Consider the following 21,736-nt stretch of genomic DNA (forward strand, 5'->3'; position numbering starts at 1 on the left):
TTCTTTATGACGGTGAATATAATATTATTTGTTAAGAAAAAATATAATATAAAAAATGAGAAAAGGGTAAAATAGGAAATAAAGTTGGTGTCCTTATAAAACGGTTATTATTAGGGGCTCAACTATAATAAAATAGTAAATATATAAAAAAAAAAAGTATAAGTTGGTGTCCTCATAAAACAGTTATTATTAGGGCCTCATACTTAATATAATAGTATAGATTATCATTATTATTCGGAGAAGCAACCGCCTTATTAACTCAACTCCCATTGAAATTTTAATTGTCTTTTTTCAGTCCATAAAAGGTTTGGCAAACATCAAATCCACCACATGAATTTCCAAGAAAAAAAAAATCAAAAAATCCCACGAAATTTTAGTGTATAAAGTACCAACACAAAAAAACGGAAAAACAAGCCAAGAAAAATGGCTCTCATCGCATCACCGCCGCCTAAGGCAAAACTCTTCCCTTTTGGCCCCCTTTTCCACCATAGCATCAAACAAGCCAAGCCCAATTCCCAAACAATCACACAAAAGCATCAAGATTCGCTGCATCACGCTACAACCATAAGAAACACAAACTATTCTCTAATTCACGGTGTATTTACAAGAAAAAGGGAAACAACAGAAGGGTGTGGACAATCTTCAGTGCAGCATCAATTCCAGTTCGGGGAAATGAAAAAGACTCCAGCTTTGGGAGGATTTTGCTCTCTGATGTTGTCGTGAAGAGGAGGAATAACATTTATTGGGGCAGAAAGTGGAATTTTTGTGATGTGGCCACGGTTGGGGTGGTTGTGGCTATGCATTTGTTGTGTATCGCCGCTCCATTCACATTCAATTGGGGAGCATTTTCCGTTGCCGTGGGATTGTATGTCATCTCCGGCCTTTTGGGCATCACTCTTTCTTTCCACAGAAATCTTTCTCACCGGAGTTTCAAGCTTCCCAAATGGCTGGAATACTTCTTCGCATACTGTGGTGTTCAAGCCCTTCAGGTTGGATTTTTTGCCTGGTACAGTTAACAACAAAACCATGATTTCGCATAAAGATTTGCGCTTTGGTTTTTGTAGGGAAATCCAATTGACTGGGTGAGCACACATAGGTACCACCACCAGTTCTGTGACACAGAGAAAGACCCTCACAGCCCCCTCGAAGGATTCTGGTTCAGTCACATGAGCTGGCTTTTCGACACCAACAGTATAACTGAAAGGGTATTTTAGTATTCCACTTGTTTGAATATAAACAAACATGTCCAAAAATTTGCAAGTGCTAATGGTAATGGTATATTTTTGCAGTGTGGGAATCCCAACAATGTTGGTGATTTGGAAAAACAACCCTTTTACAAGTTTCTTCAAAGAACTTATGTTGTTCATCCGGTGGCTCTTGGGGCTCTACTATATGCCCTCGGAGGGTTCCCTTACATCGTGTGGGGAATGGTAAGTGGCACTCTAATTACTATATTTTGTCAAATGGGGTGGTCGGGGGCGGAGTTTCTTACTGTGGAGTTTCAAATGTGTTCTAAATGACACTAATTGTTTTTGGAGTTTGGGAAGAGTTTTTGTTAAAATTGATTCTTTAATCAAGTACTTGACATAAAATTGAGAGATTTTGGTGTTATATGAGTTACCATTATCGGCTCATCCCAGTTGAGATTGTGGATATACCGTTCATTTTTTTGGATAAGTGGGGCAATCAATACTAACATGGGTTTCATGGTGGGTGTGATAGTGTACTTGTTGGGAAGCTGGACCATTTAACTTTTTTGAGCCTATAATTTCAAGTACTAGAGGCCAGAACTAGTAGTTCTTGAAAGGGTCAAAAATTGCAAAGTGGGGCCTAGTGGATTTTGTGAAACTGAGATCCCCTTCTCTCTCAATTAAGAAAATTTTATCTAGGGATATAAACGTGGCAAATCTAATATTATCTAGCTCGATCTCGGTTCGTTTAGAATTTATATAGGTTTGAGTTCGACTCGTTTGGAAATTACTAAGCTCGTGAATAGCTTGAGCTCAGCTCGCTAATAACTCGTTTATCATTTTTAACGAATATGGCTCAAGCTCGGCTCGTGAGACGAACTCGTTTTCGAGCTCATTAGAAAGTTCATTTTTGAGTTTGTTAACCAAAATCGTTTTATAGCTCGTCGGACATCTTTAGCTAAAAAGTCAACTAATTAGATATGAGTAATTAAGGAGTATGGTTCTAATTTATAGCATTTCAATATGTTACATTTCACTAAAATAGCAATGTGACACAAAAGCTCATGGCCAACAAGCTAACTCAAAAAACTAGTTGAGCTCGAGCTTGAGCTCGCAAACAGGCTCGTGCGCTTAAGAGCCGAACATCGTGAATCTCGAGCTTAGCTTGATAAGCTTAACGAACGATCTTGAACGAATTTTTTACTGAGTCGAGCTTCGAGTAACTCGCGAACGGCTTAGTTCGTTTACATCATTAACTTTATTGCTATAATGAATGTTGTGTTTACTTAGTGAGATGCGATTATATGTAGATAAATCATACTATGACTATTAAACTAATCTTATAGGAAGTAAAATCATGATGGATAAGTAATAATATACTACTTTGATTTATCAATTTTGTGATTGAAATTATGATTAAATTTAGGAGTTACAATTTTATCATTTGTTTATAATAAATGGTGTGCTATTGTTGAACCACAAACTTAAATTCCTACTCTCTAAGTAAAATGAGTGTAATGGTGAGTATGTCGAATCCATAGGGAATGGTAGATGATTTCTTTCGAGGACAAATAAATAACAGAACAAAATTAAATATTAAAACTAAATTAGAAGGCAATAAAAAATAATAAATCCAAACGAGAATTAAATTACCAAATTCTAATTCAATGAGGTTTTCACTTTTCAATGTATCATTGTTCATCGACTAACATATTATTTATTCATGTAGTTACAAGTAATTAACCTTAGAATTATACGGATAACCGCTGAAATCCTTTTGTTTTCCTGATTTAATAGACTAAACACATCATCAAGTCAAAAATTATTAATAACTAACTGGGCACGACAGCGTTTCATATTAATTAAAAATAATATTTATGTTTTGTGAAAGCAATTAATTATAAAATCTAACAACCGAGATACCTGCAATTGATAAATTTAGTTTCGTCGATTTATTTAGACTAAATACGTTATGATAGCACAACACATATAATCTAGTGGTACTTAGGTACCGATCATTATGACAATTACAGATCATTGAATTCATGGATATTAGTAAAAATTATATATCGAATTAAATTGTTAGATTAACCGACATATAATTTTCATATAAATGAATCATAAACCAACAAATACTTAAACAAACAAGAATATTAAATTGACGTGCAAAAAGCCACACAGTAATAAATTGAAATAGTAAAAATATCCATTGAAGGAAAAAAACTAACTGAGCCTAGAGTTGTGGAGAGAAGATGACAAATTCTATTGTCTTATTCGTGTTCTTAACGTTGACGAGGTGGATGGAAAAGAGAGAATTCTATTTTGTCAGTTGTGTGCCTCCTTCTTTTGTACATGCAGTGCTTATTGGGTTAAGCAGAAAAGTCTACCAAAATTAAGAAAAACCTAATGTACACAGAACACTACCAAAGATATGATAGAGTTTTTATTAAATAAAACTCTGTCTTATCTTTATTTCTCTCAATAAGAAAATATGATATTATCTTTACAGTTTTCGAAATTTGGACTTAGTTGTGTCTGCAGCTGAAGAGTAGTCACAAGGCGTGATCACGCCTTGTGGAAAGTCCACTCCTGGAATTTTTTTGCTTCAAGTCCTCCACAAGCTTCATATGGACAATTTTAATTGTAATATAAAATCATATTTTTTAGCCCATATTTATCTTATGAACACAAAAATTCTTCCTTCAACCAAATAATACAAAAGTTTATCGATTAACCATGTAGGAAGTGGAAATGATGAGAAATATGACAACATGTATATAAATTATTACGATTCTATCAATAAACAATCTTATTTTTTGTTTGTATTTATAAAATTGAGATTGTGATTTTTATTGAAAATTTAAATTATTATTATTTTACTACATGTAAGTTATTTTAATTCGTTTAAATATTATAAATTTTTTTTAAAAAAAAATTAATAAATTGAATAAAAATATTCTAGATAAAATCAAATGAAATATATATATTAAATTATTTTATTTTTATTCATGTTTTATAATTTTTTAAAATGGGTTTTTCACGTATCATTTCTCCGGATTTAAATATACTTATGTAATTGTTTCGGTAGGAAAAAGTAGAGTTAAAAATAATTATTTATTACTCTTTATATTTGTGTTAAATCATCAAGTTTTAGTACAGGCCATAAAAAAAATAAGTAATATGATATTCATAGGATCATTGATATAATCATAGAAAAAAGTAATCGCAACCTTAATATATATACGAATTTTAAAAAATGTCATTATGGTATTTCTCGTATGGCAGGGTGTGAGAATCGTATGGGTGTACCACATCACTTGGCTGGTGAATTCGGCTTGCCATGTTTGGGGAAAACTTGTTAGAATTTTGGGGCCATAAATGTAATTATAAATGTTTATATATCATCAATTAAATAAGTCATAAACTTATGTGGTCTAATTTGGAATAAGAATTGACTTGAGGACTTAAATGTCATGATATTTTTAAGTGTGGATACCATATATGATATTTCTGATTTGTTGAGGGACCAAATTAGAAATAGTGAAGTTTGTTTTAATTATAAAATGGGTTATGGTCCCAATTTTGCAGAACAACGTATCGTTCTGTTTCCCATCAACAGAACTCTTTGGTTTTTGGAAGAAAACTGCAAGATTGAAGATCATCACCGAAAATCGACTGCAAACTCATGGATTCCGGTACGCTTCCGCAATTATGATTAATATATATGTTATTTCTTGAGAATTGAATAGTATTTGAGAATTGTGGGTTGAGATGTGAAATCTAATCGATTTCTTCAATTGGTATCAGAGCCATCTATTTCAAATTCTTAAGAAATAGTTCGATTAATTTTTACGAATTCGGGAATGTTCATATTTTTTGTTTTCGAAATTGAATTTCTGCATCGTCGGTCGAATGACAAGTATGGTTGAAATTTATTCAAACTTTTGGATATATTCATGATTATCGGTTAATGGCATGATTAGTGATAACAAAATTGGTTTTTTGTTTTCCTTCCAAATGTTATGTTCGAATCGGTACTCTTCTGGTATATATATATATATATATATATTTTGGAAATGATAACCTGTTTTGTTTCCCCCATTTCATGATTTAAATTTTTTGAGTTTTCGGTCCAATCAATATTGTTTTGTTCCCACAATTTCATGAGTTTTGATTTTTCGGTCCAATCAATCCATTTCGTTAAGAGTATTTCATGTTCTAAATTTTTGCATTAAAGATCTTATCATGATTAATGGGTTTCGGTGAGAACAAAAATAAATAAAAAATTCTTGTGAAATTAAATCGGTTATTGACACGATTTTGTGATCAAAAAATTTTGTTTTCCTTCAAAATGAAATTGAATCGGTGTGTCGGTTGGAAAATCATTGGTTTGATTGTTTGACTTCAATTCCAAATTTTCTGATTACGGTTTTGTGATAACCGCCCTTATTTATCACAAATGGTTTAAAATATATTGCTTAATTATTTGTGTAATATTTCATGGTATTTGATTAAACTTTTGTTCGGTTGAATATCATGGTTCTTTGATATTTAATTTTTTCAAATAAATTAGGTTTCAATTATATGTCACCAAAGTGATTTACTATAATTGTAATTTAATTTTTATTTGAAGTATTAAGATATATTTTTAAGTTTTTTTTTAAAGTGCAAATGAGTATATTTATATGAGTGTTAATCGACCCAAAGGAAGATTTATACTTGACAAAATGATTCATTTGCTTGTGATAATAAACATGTAACAATTATAAGGTTTTAGTTGTTTATTTTTGTGAAAATAATAAATCTATCCAAAGATAGGTTTCTTGTTTGTCATACAATATTGTTAATGTTTGATTATTGCAACAAGAGTACCACTTGCATATAATATTATTGTCCAAAGATTTTAATATTGATATTGCACTAGGTATCTTGAGATGGGATTTGCCATTTATTTTAATTTCTTTGAGATGAGCATGTTAATTATGTTATTATTTTTATGTTCTCTTTTCAGCAAAAGTTGCTACTATATCTGCTAATCTAAGTTCAGTGCCGATCCTTAATGGGACAAATTTTAAGGATTGGAAGGAGAACATTCTTATTGTTCTTGGCTGCATGGATCTAGATCTTGCGATCAGGACAGAGCAACCTGCCGCTCTTACGGATTCTAGTTCTTCTGAACAGAGGTCTATATGTGAGAGGTGGGATCGCTCTAACCGCATGAGTCTTATGATCATCAAACGCGGCATACCTGAGGCTTTTAGAGGTGCGGTGTCCGACAGTGTCACCAAAGCTAAGGATTATCTCGATGAGATTGAGAAGCGCTTTGCCAAAAGCGATAAGGCGGAAACAAGCACGATTCTGAAAAACTTGATTTCCATGAAGTATAAAGGCAAGGGAAATATCCGAGAATATATTATGGAAATGTCCCACCTTGCATCGCAGTTGAAGGCACTTAATCTTGAATTGTCGGAAGACATGCTTGTTCATTTAGTGTTGATTTCTCTTCCAAACCAATTTAGTCAGTTCAAGATCAGTTATAACTGTCAAAAGGAGAAATGGTCTCTTAATGAGCTCATTTCTTATTGTGTTCAAGAGGAAGAGAGATTGAAGCAAGACAAGACTGAAAGTGCACATTATGCAAGTACCTCTAAAGAGAAGGGCAAGAAAAGAATGAATGAGGCTGTTAAAGGTCCATATGCAAAGAAACAAAAGCAAGATAAGGATAAGAAAGGTTGTTTCTTCTGTGATAAGGATGATCATGTCAAGAAAGATTGTCCTAAGTACCATGCATGGCGTGCAAAGAAAGGTACATTTTCAAGTTTGGTATGTTCTGAAGTAAATTTAGCTTCAGTACCAAGAAACACTTGGTGGTTAGATTCCGGTGCTACTACTAATATAAGTGTTTCAATGCAGGGTTGCCTGAGCTGCCGAAAGCCAAATGATGCTGAAAGATGCATTTATGTAGGTGATGGCAAGTCGGTCAAAGTGGAAGCAATAGGGCATTTTAGATTGTTATTAAGTACTGGTTATTATTTGGATTTAATAGATACTTTTGTTGTACCGTCGTTTAGACGGAACTTAATTTCTGTTTCTAGTTTGGACAAATTAGGATATTGTTGTTCATTTGGAAACAATATGTTTAGGTTATCTATTAATTCTAATGTTGTTGGAACTGGTTCACTTATAATTTATGACAATCTATATATGCTTGATACAAATGCTTCTTATATTGAAACCCTAAATGTGGAATCACGTGGTACTAAGCGTAAATTTAATAATGAAAACTCTGGTGCATTATGGCACAAGCGATTAGGGCACATCTCTAGAAATAGAGTTGAACGACTTGTATCAGATGGAATTTTGAACTCCATTGATTTTACAGACTTAAACAATTGTGTCGAATGCATCAAAGGCAAACAGACCAAAAGAAAGAAAGAGGGTGCATATAGAGCTACTGAGGTATTGGAATTGATACATACAGATATTTGTGGACCATTTCCAACATCTTCTTGGAATGGTCAACAATATTTTGTATCATTCATTGATGATTACTCTAGATATGCATACTTATTTCTTATCCATGAAAAATCACAGACATTGGACGTTTTCAAGTCATTTAAGACTGAAGTCGAGAATCAACTCGACAAAAGAATTAAGAAAGTCAGATCTGATCGTGGTGGTGAATATTACGGTAGAAATGACGGTTCAGGGGAACAACGTCCAGGACCTTTTGCTCAATACCTAGAGGAATATGGAATCGTCCCGCAATACACCATGCCAGGCTCACCAAGCATGAATGGTGTAGCTGAACGACGAAATAGGACTCTTAAGGATATGGTAAGAAGTATGATCAGTCATTCAACCTTACCAGCGTCACTCTGGGGAGAAGCATTAAAAACAACAACTTACATTCTAAATAGAGTACCAACTAAAGCAGCTATTAACACACCTTATGAACTTTGGACAGGGCGAAAGCCAAGTCTAAAACATTTTCATATTTGGGGATGTCCAGCTGAGGCTAGACCATATCGACCATATGAAAAGAAACTGGACTCCAAAACAGTCAGTAGCTACTTTATTGGGTATTCTGAGCGATCAAGGGGTTATAAATTTTATGATCCCAAAGTAAAGAATATATTTGAGACGGGAACTGCAGTATTTTTTGAGGATATTGAGTTTGGGGGGAAGAATAAAATAACAGACTTTGTCTTCGAGGAGGAATTTGATCCAAATACTCTTCAAGAGGAAATGGTTCATATTCCTATGATTGATACTGATAATGTTCAGGATTGTATTCCTGTCATTGATCAAGATATGATACAAGAACAACAAGACATTGTCAATCAAGTTCCAATCGAACAAACTCAACAACCTCAAGAACCAGCGTCTGAAGAACAAGTGTCTTTACGGAGGTCCACTAGAGAAAGGAAGAGCGCTATTCCGGATGATTACATAGTGCTACTCCAAGAACATGAGGAAAATGATGGTATGACGGAGAATGATCCAATCAACGTTCGTCAAGCCATGCAAGATTCAAATTCTCAAAAGTGGGCCGAGGCAATGAGTGAGGAGTATAAGTCAATGCAAGACAATAAAGTTTGGGAACTTGTCCCATTACCAGAAGGTGTGAAACCCATTGGTTGTAAGTGGATTTTCAAAACCAAACGGGATTCAAAAGGTAATGTGGAGAGGTACAAAGCACGTCTTGTAGCTAAAGGCTATACTCAAAAATATGGGATTGACTTTAAAGAGACCTTCTCTCCAGTTTCATCGAAGGACTCTTTTAGGACAATCATGGCACTTGTTGCACACTTTGATATGGAACTTCATCAGATGGATGTCAAGACAGCTTTTCTCAATGGAGACATTGAGGAAACAATCTATATGGTGCAACCAGAACACTTTGTATTTGGAAATCCAAAGAATATGGTTTGCAAACTTAAGAAGTCCATCTATGGGTTAAAGCAAGCTTCTCGTCAATGGTACCACAAGTTTCATCAAGTAATTATCTCATTTGGTTTTGAGGTAAATGTAGTAGATGATTGTGTGTATCATAAGTTCAGTGGGAGTAAACATATATTTCTGGTTTTATATGTGGATGACATTTTGCTTGCCACAAACGATATAGGCATGTTGAACGATACCAAGAAATTTCTCTCTAGACATTTTGAAATGAAAGATCTTGGTAACGCCTCTTTTGTATTAGGAATCCAAATACATCGAGATCGTTCTCAAGGTATTCTTGGATTATCGCAAAAGAGCTATATCGATAAGGTACTTAAAAGATTTGGCATGCAAGATTGTAAGCCAGGTAATACCCCGGTCGCTAAAGGAGACAAGTTTAGTCTTAAACAGTGCCCTAAAAGAAGCCTCGAGATTCAAGAAATGCAAAAGATTCCCTATGCTTCGGCTGTAGGAAGTCTTATGTATGCTCAAGTTTGTACGCGTCCAGATATTGCGTACATTGTTGGAGTGTTGGGCAGATATTTAAGCAACCCAGGAATGGATCACTGGAAAGCAACCAAAAGAGTAATGAGATATCTAAAGAGAACTTGTGATTATATGCTCACATATAAGAGGTCGAATAATCTTGAGATCATGGGATATTCGGACTCCGATTTCGCGGGATGCCAAGATAGCATGAGATCCACTTCAGGCTATGTATTTCTATTGGCTGGCGGAGCTATCTCTTGGAGAAGTGCCAAACAAGCACTAACAGCTTCTTCCACCATGGCGGCTGAATTTATAGCATGTTACGAGGCATCTAATCATGCAATATGGTTGAGGAATTTTGTCACTGGGCTGCGTATTCTAGAAAAGGTTGAAAGACCATTGAAATTGTTTTGTGACAATAGATCAGCTGTATTGTATTCCAACAATAATAGGAGCTCGACAAAATCGAAGCACATCGACATCAAGTTCCTTGTTGTGAAAGAAAGAGTACAAAGTGGACAGATTTTGATAGAACACATAGGAACAAACTCTATGATAGCAGATCCTTTTACGAAGGGTTTGCCACCCAGTGTTTTCCATGAGCACACTGCTCATATGGGTGTTATTCAGTTTGATGAAGTCTAGATCTAGTGGGAGTTTGTACTATACATTTTATGTTTGGTTTTGTTGTTCAAACTTATGTATTTGGATATTTTCTGATCAGAAATAAAGTTCATTGTTTACTTTACACTTTGTCTAACTGAAGTTAAGGTTTTTGATCTCACTTTGGTAAAGAAGGACCAGTTGAAAATTGACATGAATAGATCACCTTGCATGTAATTTTCATGCCACACATTCATGATTGATCTATGTCATTTGATTGTATTGATATGTGTGACCATTGATGGTTCAGTTGTGATAGATACAACAAAGACTGCATTGATCCTATGTCGATATAATTAATGGACGAGATTGTTTAAGAAGTCTTATTGTTGTGATGACAAAAGTTTTGAGCTCGTTAAGTTTAATACATTTATAAGTTTACACATATGGTCCAGTGGGAGATTGTTAGAATTTTGGGGCCATAAATGTAATTATAAATGTTTATATATCATCAATTAAATAAGTCATAAACTTATGTGGTCTAATTTGGAATAAGAATTGACTTGAGGACTTAAATGTCATGATATTTTTAAGTGTGGATACCATATATGATATTTCTGATTTGTTGAGGGACCAAATTAGAAATAGTGAAGTTTGTTTTAATTATAAAATGGGTTATGGTCCCAATTTTGCAGAACAACGTATCGTTCTGTTTCCCATCAACAGAACTCTTTGGTTTTTGGAAGAAAACTGCAAGATTGAAGATCATCACCGAAAATCGACTGCAAACTCATGGATTCCGGTACGCTTCCGCAATTATGATTAATATATATGTTATTTCTTGAGAATTGAATAGTATTTGAGAATTGTGGGTTGAGATGTGAAATCTAATCGATTTCTTCAAAACAAGCCTGGAATACGGGTGATCTCTCTCGAAATAACTGGTAAGTCTATCTATTCTTTAAAGTCGTCCGAACCGGAAATGAAGTCTGTCTATTTTCTTTGCTTGTGGGATTGATATTCTTGGAAACAATCGATCATCTCCATTTCTGAATTTGTTAGGTGGGTAGCATTGCTTGCGTTTGGCGAGGGTTGGCATAATAATCACCACGCCTTCGAGTATTCCGCGAGGCATGGGCTCGAATGGTGGCAAATCGATATGACTTGGTACGTGGTTCGGTTTCTTCAAGCCATTGGGTTGGCCTCCGATGTCAAGTTGCCCACCACAAACCACAAGCAAAGATCGGCTCTTGAATCTGTCCATCCTTAGGCAAATGGCGTCCTACTTTTTTCGATACACCGACTTTTTGTTCGTTACGTGCTGCTAGTAGCTCCTAAAGAATTTGTTATAATATCTCAATAAAATTTTTACGCACGTACGTTTCATTAACATTATATCAATTTAATATATAGCACATCCATAATGTAATGAAATATTTATCTCGTATCAAATATTATACAAAATTGAACTCGATATCCAACCACCTTACAACAAAGGTTAAAGAAATTTCATTTGGTCAATGATCATCAATTCGATTATCATCATCAATATATTTTCAAACGAGTTTCTTGTACATATGTTGTTCATCGCAATTTACTTGATCAACGAGATTTTGTAAGTTGTGCTGACTCGGAGTTTATGCAAAGAGCAACTGATATAGATTCTCACGCAACGTCAAAAATCATTACCAGTACTCCTTTGTTTCACCAGGCGCCTGAAACCTGTGCTCAAACTTCGACGCTAAAGGCCTAGCATTTTATATATATATATATATATATATATATATATATATATATATATATATATATATATATATATATATATATATAAAGAATGTGAAGGAAAAGTCTGAGTGGTGAGTAAATTTAGGAGCAACAATGTGCACGAGAGAAGGAATGGGCAATGGCTGCATGCACAGGCATTTGTCGGGAGGGATGGGAGTCAGGCACTGGCAGGCATTACCGCCGCGCATTCCTGCAGCCAGGTTGCTGCCTAAGTGCACGCCAACCTTAGCTCAGTGGCTATTCTATATATCACCAATTTTTTTTAATAATTTTATAATATGAAACTTTTAGTTTCAATTATTAAAATATTTGTATATAATCAATTTAATTATTATCCATTGTCGTTGAGGCATTTAAAAAAATTACCGTCAAGCTTTAACTTGCTCTAGTAATGAATTAGAGCTTGTTCGGATCCACGTTGATCACATCGAGCTCACTCAGATCTCACGTGACTATTTCAAATTTGAGAATAAATGAGAAAATTACTTTGTGATTTTTGTTTTTTAATTTTTCGAATTTCGATTTTAGGTCTGTATATTTCAATTTTTGACAAATTTAATTAGTCATTTTTTCAATCGAAAGTCATCAACATCACGTAAAAAAAAAACTAACATTTAAAAATAACTAACTGATATTGAAGTTCAACAATATAGAAAATCAAAATCACAAATAAATAATATATAAAACAAAAATTTCAAATTTTCCCGCACATAAACTAGTAAAACTCAATTTAATTATACAACTATTCGAATTTATTAATTTTAAAGGCTCGTCTCACTTATTCTACCACCAAGGGAACATTAAGAAGAAGGGATAGAAGAAATTTATGATAAATAATATTTTTTCATTAATGACCTAAATAAAAATTATGTCTCATAATAAATTGATTCGTGTGACTGTGTCATAAAATTTTGGACGAAATAATATATAATTGAACCGAAGTAGCTGCCACTAATTTTGAAAGGACTAAATACCAACTCTGGTCTTGTAGATTCCCCACATTCATCTCGATTTCAACCACGCGCAGTAACTTTCTCTACTGTCGTTTTCAACGTGAATTTAATAAATGAGGGATATTTAAATTAAATTAAATTAAATCAAATTCTGTTCTTGTATTAAAATAAAAATATATTCGAATGAGAGATTTTAACTTTTCATTTAGCAAAGATAAATAATAAAATATAGAATATTTTCACCACTTGTGTGGGTGATATTCATTATTCAAGATTCTAAAACGTGTGATAAAGTGTCGCGATCAAGTTTGAATCTTTGCAATTTCTAGTGAACGATATATGATACGAGTGTAAAATAATGACTATTATTTACATGAGTTGTGATTATTAACGTATCGAGTTTATTCATAAAATTTTGTTATAATTTTTAATATATTATTTAGATAAAGATAAATTAATTATATTAAATATATTATTTGTAAAGATAATATATGAATTTTTGAATTTTTTAAATGAATTAGATATTGCAGTTACTAGAAAATTATATGAAAAAAATTTACTCATCTAAATGAACAAGGTTAGGGATGTAAACAAACCAAACCGTTTGTGAGCTATTCGAAGCTCGATTCGATAAAAGCTTGTTTGAGCTCGTTTAATGAGGCCCGTTAAGATAAACAAACCAAACTCAAGCTTTACAGTATTCGGCTCGTTAGCTCGTGAACATATTCGTTGGTAAGTTCATGAGTAATCTTTTAGATAAAAAATAATAGTTTGATATTTGATTTATTGATTTATGAAATATATAGAAAAATCTATTAAATTTATTTATTATAATAAATTTAAAAATTTTAATAAGAATAATATATTTTTTTTAAATATATAATTTACTTTTTAATTAATTTAATGAAAATTTAAATATTTAATTTATATTTATTAAACTTGTTTAGGCTCGATAAAGGCTTGAATAAGCTCGTGAGCCATGCATATATTCGTTTAAAAAAAGCTCGAGCTCGGCTCGATTATAAACGAACCAAGCTCAAACATTCAAGAGTTCGGCTCGGCTCGATTCGATCACATCCTTAAACAAGGTATTCTCGTAAAACTAAATTAATGTCACAAAGTCGGATCACTAAATACATTAACATTTATATATATTAAGTCAATTATTATATAAACTAAGTCATTTACTTGGTGGTCTAATCCACCGCCACTCTTTAAATTGCTTTCTTTAACTGCCCCTTCAATTCCATTCCCACGACCATCTCGTGAACAAGCGGAGTAAGGCCAAAATCCTCCGTTGATAAACCTCGAGAAAAAGGTGAAAAGAAGAACGAAAATTTAATCGTGAACTCTGTTTTCTTTCATCTTCGATTTGTTCTGTGTAAACAGCCTTGCCGGGATTCGAGATTTAGGAACCAGACAAAACGGGTCTACCTCTGTGGATGTTGGGTCTCAATGAGGAGCTTTTGCGGGCCGATATGAATCGGCTGCTCAATCTACTCTTCCACCAGGTACATTTTCCTTATTAACTCGTCTAAATCTACTCTTTCTTGGGTGGGTGTGTGTATTCAAAATGTTTTAAGCACGAGTTTATAAATGGGTGTACGTGTTTTATTTGATGTTATGTTAGGGAGTGTTGGACGAGCAGTTCTTGCAGCTGCTGCAGCTGCAAGACGAATCGTCTCCGAACTTCGTTTCCGAGGTGGTTAACATATACTTTCACGAGACCGAGAAACTCTTGAGAAACCTCAGAAATCAGCTTCTGTACGTATTTCCTTGCCGTAATTTGATCAAAAGCTCTTTCTTGAACGAGGGTTTTATGCAAATTATGGTTTTTTTTTTGTTTGTGTCTGCGTTTTAAGGGTGGATAGAGAGTTGTTGGATTACAAGAAAGTAGGAGTCCACTTGAATCAGCTGATCGGGAGCAGTTCCAGCATTGGTGCCCAAAGAGTTCGAAATGTGTGCGTCGCCTTTCGCGCTATTTCCCAGCAAAATAGCAGGCCCGGGTGGGTTGTTTCCCTCTTCTTCCAAAATCTTCTCATTTAGAAAAGATTATCACAAGTATGATGAAAAACTAATACATCGCTCTAATTTGGTTTCTCCTATGTTAAACTACACCAGGTGTTTGAGAGCATTGGAGATTTTGGAACACGAGTACTGCTACCTCAAGAGCAAACTGCATGAACTGTTTCAGATTGAACAGCAGAGGATCCTGGCATCCGCAATCAGATACCCCATGCAGCAGCAGCAGCAGCAGCCAAATAATCCTACAACTTAACTAGCTTTTAACTCATGATCTCTAGCACGGGTACATTAATCTGAGTAACAAACTCGTGTTTTTATTACAACATGTTCAATTGATCGTTCGAAAACAAATATGTGAGAGTTGTTACTTCTAATGTAAGCAAGAAAAAGTGTTGAAAGTGACACTAGTAGATCGCCAGGAGTTAATAAAAAAGATATGCCATAAATTTCTTTGAATTGGTAGCCTTTCTATTGTTTGCATTTGAGATTCTTCACCAGAAATTAAAGTACGGGAAATCGAATTGTAACATCAGAAATGCTCCCAACCTCCAAATCAAAGCATTAATGTTGTGTTGGGAAAGAGTTGTGTGTAATAAATATCAATCCGTGCTATTATTGTGTGAAACTATATCAATATAATATATATCGCCGGAAATCAGAGATCCAAAATTTAAAGCACAGTTAATCGGAGGCGAGAAAAGTTGAAATTTAGTTGGATTTTGTCATATCTCGATTATAAAAACACCAATAATTTAAGAATAACAAGATACATAAGATTTGTCGTGTTTCACTATTGAAATGTGTGAGATATGTGACGTATTTTGTTTAACAGCAAAACATATAAGAGTGTATGTGACTAGAAATTTGTGTTTATCAAAATTAAGTGTTATGTGATATGTTGTAACATTTTAGACAATATGCAGCGGAATATATAAGTTTGTAACACAAATTTATTTTAAGTAAATACGATGGAATGAAATAAATTTTGCACAAGTATAAATACTTGCGCGGTGACTCAAGGTAAAAATAACCATTAGAAAACCAACAAGCACTACAAGAAAAAATGCTTATGGTGACATTCATAAATGTCATTATATTCAATATTTAGTGGCATTTAAGTTTTAGTGACACCTCCAACAAATGTCATCTATTCCAATGTCGTCTTAAACTTACTGACATTTTTTAATGTCATTATAAGATGTTAATGACCACTTCATACGTGTTACTAATAATTCATATAATGACAATTTTAAATGTCAGGAAAACTCATATTTAAATACATTTATAGATGCCTTGTTATTATAGTAACAATGACAAATTTATATGTCAGTTAAAATCATTTATAATGACAACTAAAAGTGTCGTTGTATGTTATTTATAGTGACAATAACAAATGTGGGAATATTTGGGTTGGATAAATATAGGAGGAGGGAAATTAGATAAAATAAATGTGAGAATAAAAAAACATATTAGATTAGTTATCCTGACATTTTTAATTGATGTCATTTTTTATATGGAGGGAGACAATTATTTTCTCTCCTCCAATATTTATCTAACTCTAATATTCTCACACGTATTTATAGTGAAATTTTTTAGTTTTTAACGATTTTTTACGATGTGGGAAAAGTAATTGTTTCTCTCCATATAAAAGATGACATCAATTAAAAGTGTCATGATAACTAATCTAATATGTTTTTTTATTTTACACATTATTAATTTTTTACAAGTGTCATTATTAAGTATTTTTAACAACATTTAATTAAAAGTGTCTACAAAAAAATGTCACAATAGCCATTTATTATTGTAGTGAAGTTTAATAAAAAACCAACACTAGCGATTTTAATCAAAAAACCAATTTCCTAACAAGTTGAGAAAATAAATTGCTTCCTAAAACAAAGAATCACATTAAAATAATATATAAGGAAGCAAAACACGATGTCAAAATTGGAGCAACAAAAACAAATCTTCTTCACAGTTGTTGTCCGCAGATGTCTCCAACAATCACAGCAATACATGGTTTCAGCACTCTTTGATCAGCAGCAACCTTATAGATTATTTTCTCTAAAGCTTATGGCGTGCAAATGTGCAATAGTATGTATGTGCTGTTTAAATCACGTTCTTTTGCATGAGATGAATCCTATTATTTAAAGCCCTAGGGTTTATCAACAAGGAAACATACACAATATGAAAAATAAGAGTTTTATTAGAAACAAACTTTTTTTTAAATAAAAATGTTATATCACAAAAATCTTATCATAATTATCACATTATATAGAAAAACAAAACCATATTTAATATTCAAGATCATCTCAATAAGGAATAATTAATCTTGAAATATAAATTTAATACGAAAATTATATTTCCCTCAAGGCAAAAACTTGTGTGAGACGGTCTCATGAGTCGTATCTGTGAGACGGATCTCTTATTTGGTTTATCCATGAAAAAGTATTACTTTTTATGCTAAGAGTATCACTTTTTATTGTGAATATGGGTAGAGTTGACCCGTCTCACAGATTAAGATTCGTGAGACGGTCTCACATGAGACTCACTCACTACAAAAAAATACTCTTACAAGAGCGGTTTTTTTTCAATTTTAAGATCGGTTTTTAACCGCTCCAGCAGTTGTACCACCGGTTTCAAAATCGCTCCTTTTATTGACGACCCTATATCTTATAGAAGCGGTTTTTTCAACCGGTGGTACAAGTTGAAGAACTGCTTCTATTGTTTATTTTAGGTGCGGTTTGATAATGCTCGTACCCATTACCCATTACGGTATTTTTTTTGTATTACAGCTACAATTTGCTACGGTTTATACGCAACAGTCGCCTTCAAGATTAGCGACGGATTTATGCGCAACCGTCACAATTTAGCGGCAGATTAATATACTGTCGTCTACATATTTAGCGACGGAGCAAGCAAACCGTCGCTAAAATTAGCGACGACTTTTTCATACATTCCGTCGCTATTTTAGCGACAATTATTTCATAATTTCCGTCGCTAATATTTTCGGTGAAATAAAAAAAATTTAATAAATCTAAAAACACTTACAATGTTGCTATGATAATATAATTCTTGATTTTAAACTAACACTTAAAAATTTACCAAAAATTAAAGAAAAAAGTTTACATTAAATCCAAATTAAAATCGTGTAAAAAAATTTTATTATCGTGAAGTGGTAAAATTGTGTAAGAAAGAAAAATTTGAAGTGTTGTGAAGTGGTGTGAGAAAAGGGGAAAAAAAATTTACATTAAATCCAAATTAAAATCGTGTAAAATTTTTTTATTATCGTGACGTGGTAAAATTGCGTAAGAGAGAAAAATTTGTAGTGTTGTGAAGTGGTGTGGGAAAAGGGATCGGAAGTAGAGGTATTTATAGAATAATTGGCGACGGTTTATCTCTGACCGTCGCTATGTATGGCGGGTTTTTCAAAATTTAAATTATGCGACGGTTTACCTTTCGTCGTCGCTAACGTTAGCGACGATATACAAAAAACCGTCGCTAATATTAGCGACAGGTTTATGTAAACCGTCGCTAAGATAATATATGCGACGGTTTGACTTTGTCTGTCGCTAAATTCAGCGACGGTTTGTTAAAACGGTCGCTAAATAAAGCGACCGGTGTCATTAAGACCGTCGCCTTTTGAACAAGGCGACAGTTATGATTAAACCGTCGCAACAATTAGCGACGGTTTGTGCGAAAACCGTCGCTAATTAAATCCTGAGGAGGATATTAATAAGTGCAATGCAGAAAAATGGTTTATAAATATATTTAATAGGTGCAATTTTCAAATCAAACCTAAAAAACAGAGCTATAAGGGCGGTCCACAAAATCGGTTTTGTGAAACCACGGTTAAAAATATTCAATTAGAGTAGTTTCCAGAATGGTTCTAATAGTTAAATCAATAGGAGCAATTTATAGCAGCGGTTATACGACCACTCCTAAAAGTAAGTAAATAGAAACGGTTTAAGTAAAAGTGATTTTGTTGTTCAGTTTGCATGAGCGGTTTCTGAAGTGCCCCTCAAAAACTGCTTCTAGAAACACTATTTTTTGTAGTGACTCTTCCCTCAATATGAGAGTTGCATCCATTTGTAACATACAATTGCGAATTTCTATTTGTCAAAATTAATAATGATGCTCGACAACGATGAGATGAAGAATTATATATGAATATAATATGGATAACATAAAACGAAATGGTAAAAACTTGTGTGAGACGCTATCAATGGTCGTATTTGTGAGACATATATCTTATTTGGATCATCTATGAAAAAGTATTACGTTTTTGGTAAGAGTATTACTTTTTATTGTGAATATGAGTAGGGTTGATTCGTCTCACAGCTTAAGATCCGTGAGACGGTCTCAAATGAAACCCACTCAAACGAAATTGATTGATATATCATGAATCTATGAAATGATGTGATGCATCATTGTGGAAACTTACGTTTAGTTCACAAAAATTCATATAGTAAACAAAAAGGTTTTCAAACTGGCACAAAGTTGGTGAATTGGAAACTGATTTTACAAACTATGGATGTACTTTTTCAATACTCTTTTATTTTATATATTATATTATATTATATAACATGAAACGGAGATGGTAATCTTTTTTGTTATAATATTGAAGTGTTTACGTGAATTTGAACTCTCTAAAAAAGGGAAAAGTCTACTGCACTCCAAATCTCGTGCCTTTCAGAAATGCAATATATATTAGATATTATTATAAGGGGAAAATGGAATATAAATATTCGACTAAATATAAATAAAGTATAAAAATATTTAATCAGTGTATAAAAGAAATTATTAATGCACACAACACGTCTTTCAAATCAATGCGCAAAAAGCATGTAAAAACTATTTAATAAACGAAAAAAGGTGATTCCCCACATATCTCCAACTCCTTTCACAATTCACATAAATAGCATCTCCACTACTTGTAATCATATTCTATATAAAAGTACCTTTCCTCATTTGTAGGTGGTTTGTATAGTAGATTATATATATATATATATATATATATATATATATATATATATATATGTTTTTTTTAAAAAAACATTTATATTAAAATTTGTAATATTAAAAAAAAATTAAAATTTTCAGAATTTAATAAGTTTTTTTCAAAAACAAATTCACATAAATTAATTTGTCATTCCAAAATAGAGGTATTTTGGAGATTAAAATTATTCAATATCATATTAATTTTTCTTTATTATCCTAAATTTAATATATATAGTACAACATCATTCACAAAAACTCTTTGTAAAAATGTCTCACGAATTCATTTGGTGAAATAGATTTTCCGTTCAACTCAACTCAAAAAAATTATTATTTTTTATATTAAAAGTATTATTTTTTATGATACTTATAGATTTGACCGGCGGTTCTCACGAATGTAAATTTATGACATCTCTCACAAAAGAGCTACTCAAAATAATTTGATACCTAAAAATGTATGGACTATGTAATTTTGTAATTTTTAGTGTATATGTTTTCATATAATTCCTTAAAAAAATTGGTCTCCCTTAAATAAAAAGACCAGATCAACTATATTGGATATAAGCGCCATTGACATTGGTGCTCAAGAATATATAATTGCTTTCACTTTATTCCAAACTCCCACCCCTTCGCCTTCCTCTTCCATACGCAGCACCCCGTCCACATTCTGATTCAGTTCTGCTCCAAGTTCATACAATTCCATTTTTCTTGCTCTCCCCAAAACTGAACTAATATCATGCCTGCAAGGAGCTGGAAGCCCAGAGCCAAGAAAATCGTGAAGAATGAGCTGGCCATGGTGGAGCTAGGATATGTGTACAAAGAAGAAATCCATCTTACTGTCAGGAAAACTTCGTTTTTCTTCTCTGGAGATGGCTTCAATGCTTATGACTCCAAAGGTGAACTCGTTTTCAGGGTCGATTCATACGGCCGGGATGCTGGGGAGGCTGCTGAACTTGTTCTCATGGATGCCGCAGGCGGATGCATCCTCACTCTCCGCCGCAAGGTAAATGTACATTGGCCAGCTAGCCTAAAGTTTTATTTTTATCGAAAACTTGAATGATTTGTATAAAAGAGTTGGAATTTTTTAACTGATTGATCCCTTGTTTCACCTGTTTAATTTCTGGAGCAGAGGCCGAGTTTGCATCAGAGGTGGGAAGGGTTCGCCGGGGAGAGAATGGAGGGGCATGATCCACTGTTCAGCGTGCGCAGATCCTCGTTAATCGGGCGGTCAGCAATCACCGTCGAGGTGTACAGCAATACAGGCGAGGAGTACCAGATAGAGGGTTCCTTCGCTTGCCGGAGCTGTACCGTTTTTAACGCGGAGAAGGAAGCCGTGGCGAAGATCCGCCGCAAGGTGGATGCCTCCACCAATGTTGTGCTGGGGAAAGACGTTTTCTTGCTTTCTTTGAAGCCGGGCTTCGGCGGCGCGTTCGTAATGGCGCTGGTCTTGGTGCTCGATCAGATCGACGGTGATTACGCCGGATGGGATTGGAATTACAGTGTACACCGCCAATAAGGATTAATCAAATCTTTATTGCGTTAGCTTATATTATATTAGTACCTTTTTTTTTATTGGAAACATATTATGAGTACTTCTTTAATTCCACTTTTAGGCGAACTAAACGTAATAAAAATATAATCAATAATTCATGTTTTAAATCAGATTATTTTATACATAGTCCATAGATACACACACATATATATATAAATATATTAAAGAAAAACTTGTAACTTTATTAATGTATAATCAAA

At 33.4% G+C, this 21,736-nt stretch overlaps 3 protein-coding genes across 3 annotated transcripts; all 3 read left to right on the forward strand.

The window, feature by feature from the left end:
* Nucleotides 1–226: 226 nt before the first annotated feature.
* LOC140803454 (palmitoyl-monogalactosyldiacylglycerol delta-7 desaturase, chloroplastic-like) lies at nucleotides 227–11,654 on the forward strand. The gene is given in 7 exon segments (XM_073159343.1): nucleotides 227–613; nucleotides 616–989; nucleotides 1,065–1,205; nucleotides 1,290–1,430; nucleotides 4,476–4,540; nucleotides 11,129–11,170; nucleotides 11,289–11,654. Coding segments are annotated over 7 exon segments (1,161 nt in total). The 5' UTR covers nucleotides 227–423; the 3' UTR covers nucleotides 11,497–11,654.
* A 2,553-nt stretch (nucleotides 11,655–14,207) lies between these two features.
* On the forward strand, nucleotides 14,208–15,463 carry LOC140803951 (pseudo histidine-containing phosphotransfer protein 6-like). Its single transcript, XM_073159796.1, has 4 exons — nucleotides 14,208–14,475; nucleotides 14,595–14,728; nucleotides 14,827–14,970; nucleotides 15,086–15,463. Exons 1-4 carry the CDS (start codon nucleotides 14,407–14,409, stop codon nucleotides 15,240–15,242), a joined length of 504 nt encoding a protein of 167 aa, XP_073015897.1. The 5' UTR covers nucleotides 14,208–14,406; the 3' UTR covers nucleotides 15,243–15,463.
* A 5,107-nt stretch (nucleotides 15,464–20,570) lies between these two features.
* On the forward strand, nucleotides 20,571–21,643 carry LOC140803953 (protein LURP-one-related 12-like). Its single transcript, XM_073159797.1, has 2 exons — nucleotides 20,571–20,987; nucleotides 21,114–21,643. The coding sequence occupies exons 1-2, from the start codon at nucleotides 20,721–20,723 to the stop codon at nucleotides 21,498–21,500; spliced, it is 654 nt and encodes a 217-aa protein (XP_073015898.1). The 5' UTR covers nucleotides 20,571–20,720; the 3' UTR covers nucleotides 21,501–21,643.
* The last annotated feature ends 93 nt before the right edge of the window (nucleotides 21,644–21,736 follow it).

Source organism: Primulina eburnea, chromosome 10 (genome assembly GCF_022965805.1).
Source record: "Primulina eburnea isolate SZY01 chromosome 10, ASM2296580v1, whole genome shotgun sequence".
Taxonomy (NCBI): Eukaryota; Viridiplantae; Streptophyta; class Magnoliopsida; order Lamiales; family Gesneriaceae; genus Primulina; species Primulina eburnea.

What these genes read in the sequence shown, in the direction of transcription:
- LOC140803953 (XM_073159797.1), top strand. Translation starts at nt 20,721, where the DNA reads ATGCCTGCAAGGAGCTGGAAGCCCAGAGCCAAGAAAATCGTGAAGAAT. An exon ending in TCCTCACTCTCCGCCGCAAG is followed by an intron (nt 20,988 to 21,113) that starts GTAAATGTACAT and finishes TTTCTGGAGCAG; the next exon opens with AGGCCGAGTTTGCATCAGAG.
- LOC140803951 (XM_073159796.1), top strand. Translation starts at nt 14,407, where the DNA reads ATGTTGGGTCTCAATGAGGAGCTTTTGCGGGCCGATATGAATCGGCTG. An exon ending in TCAATCTACTCTTCCACCAG is followed by an intron (nt 14,476 to 14,594) that starts GTACATTTTCCT and finishes ATGTTATGTTAG; the next exon opens with GGAGTGTTGGACGAGCAGTT. An exon ending in CAGCAAAATAGCAGGCCCGG is followed by an intron (nt 14,971 to 15,085) that starts GTGGGTTGTTTC and finishes AAACTACACCAG; the next exon opens with GTGTTTGAGAGCATTGGAGA.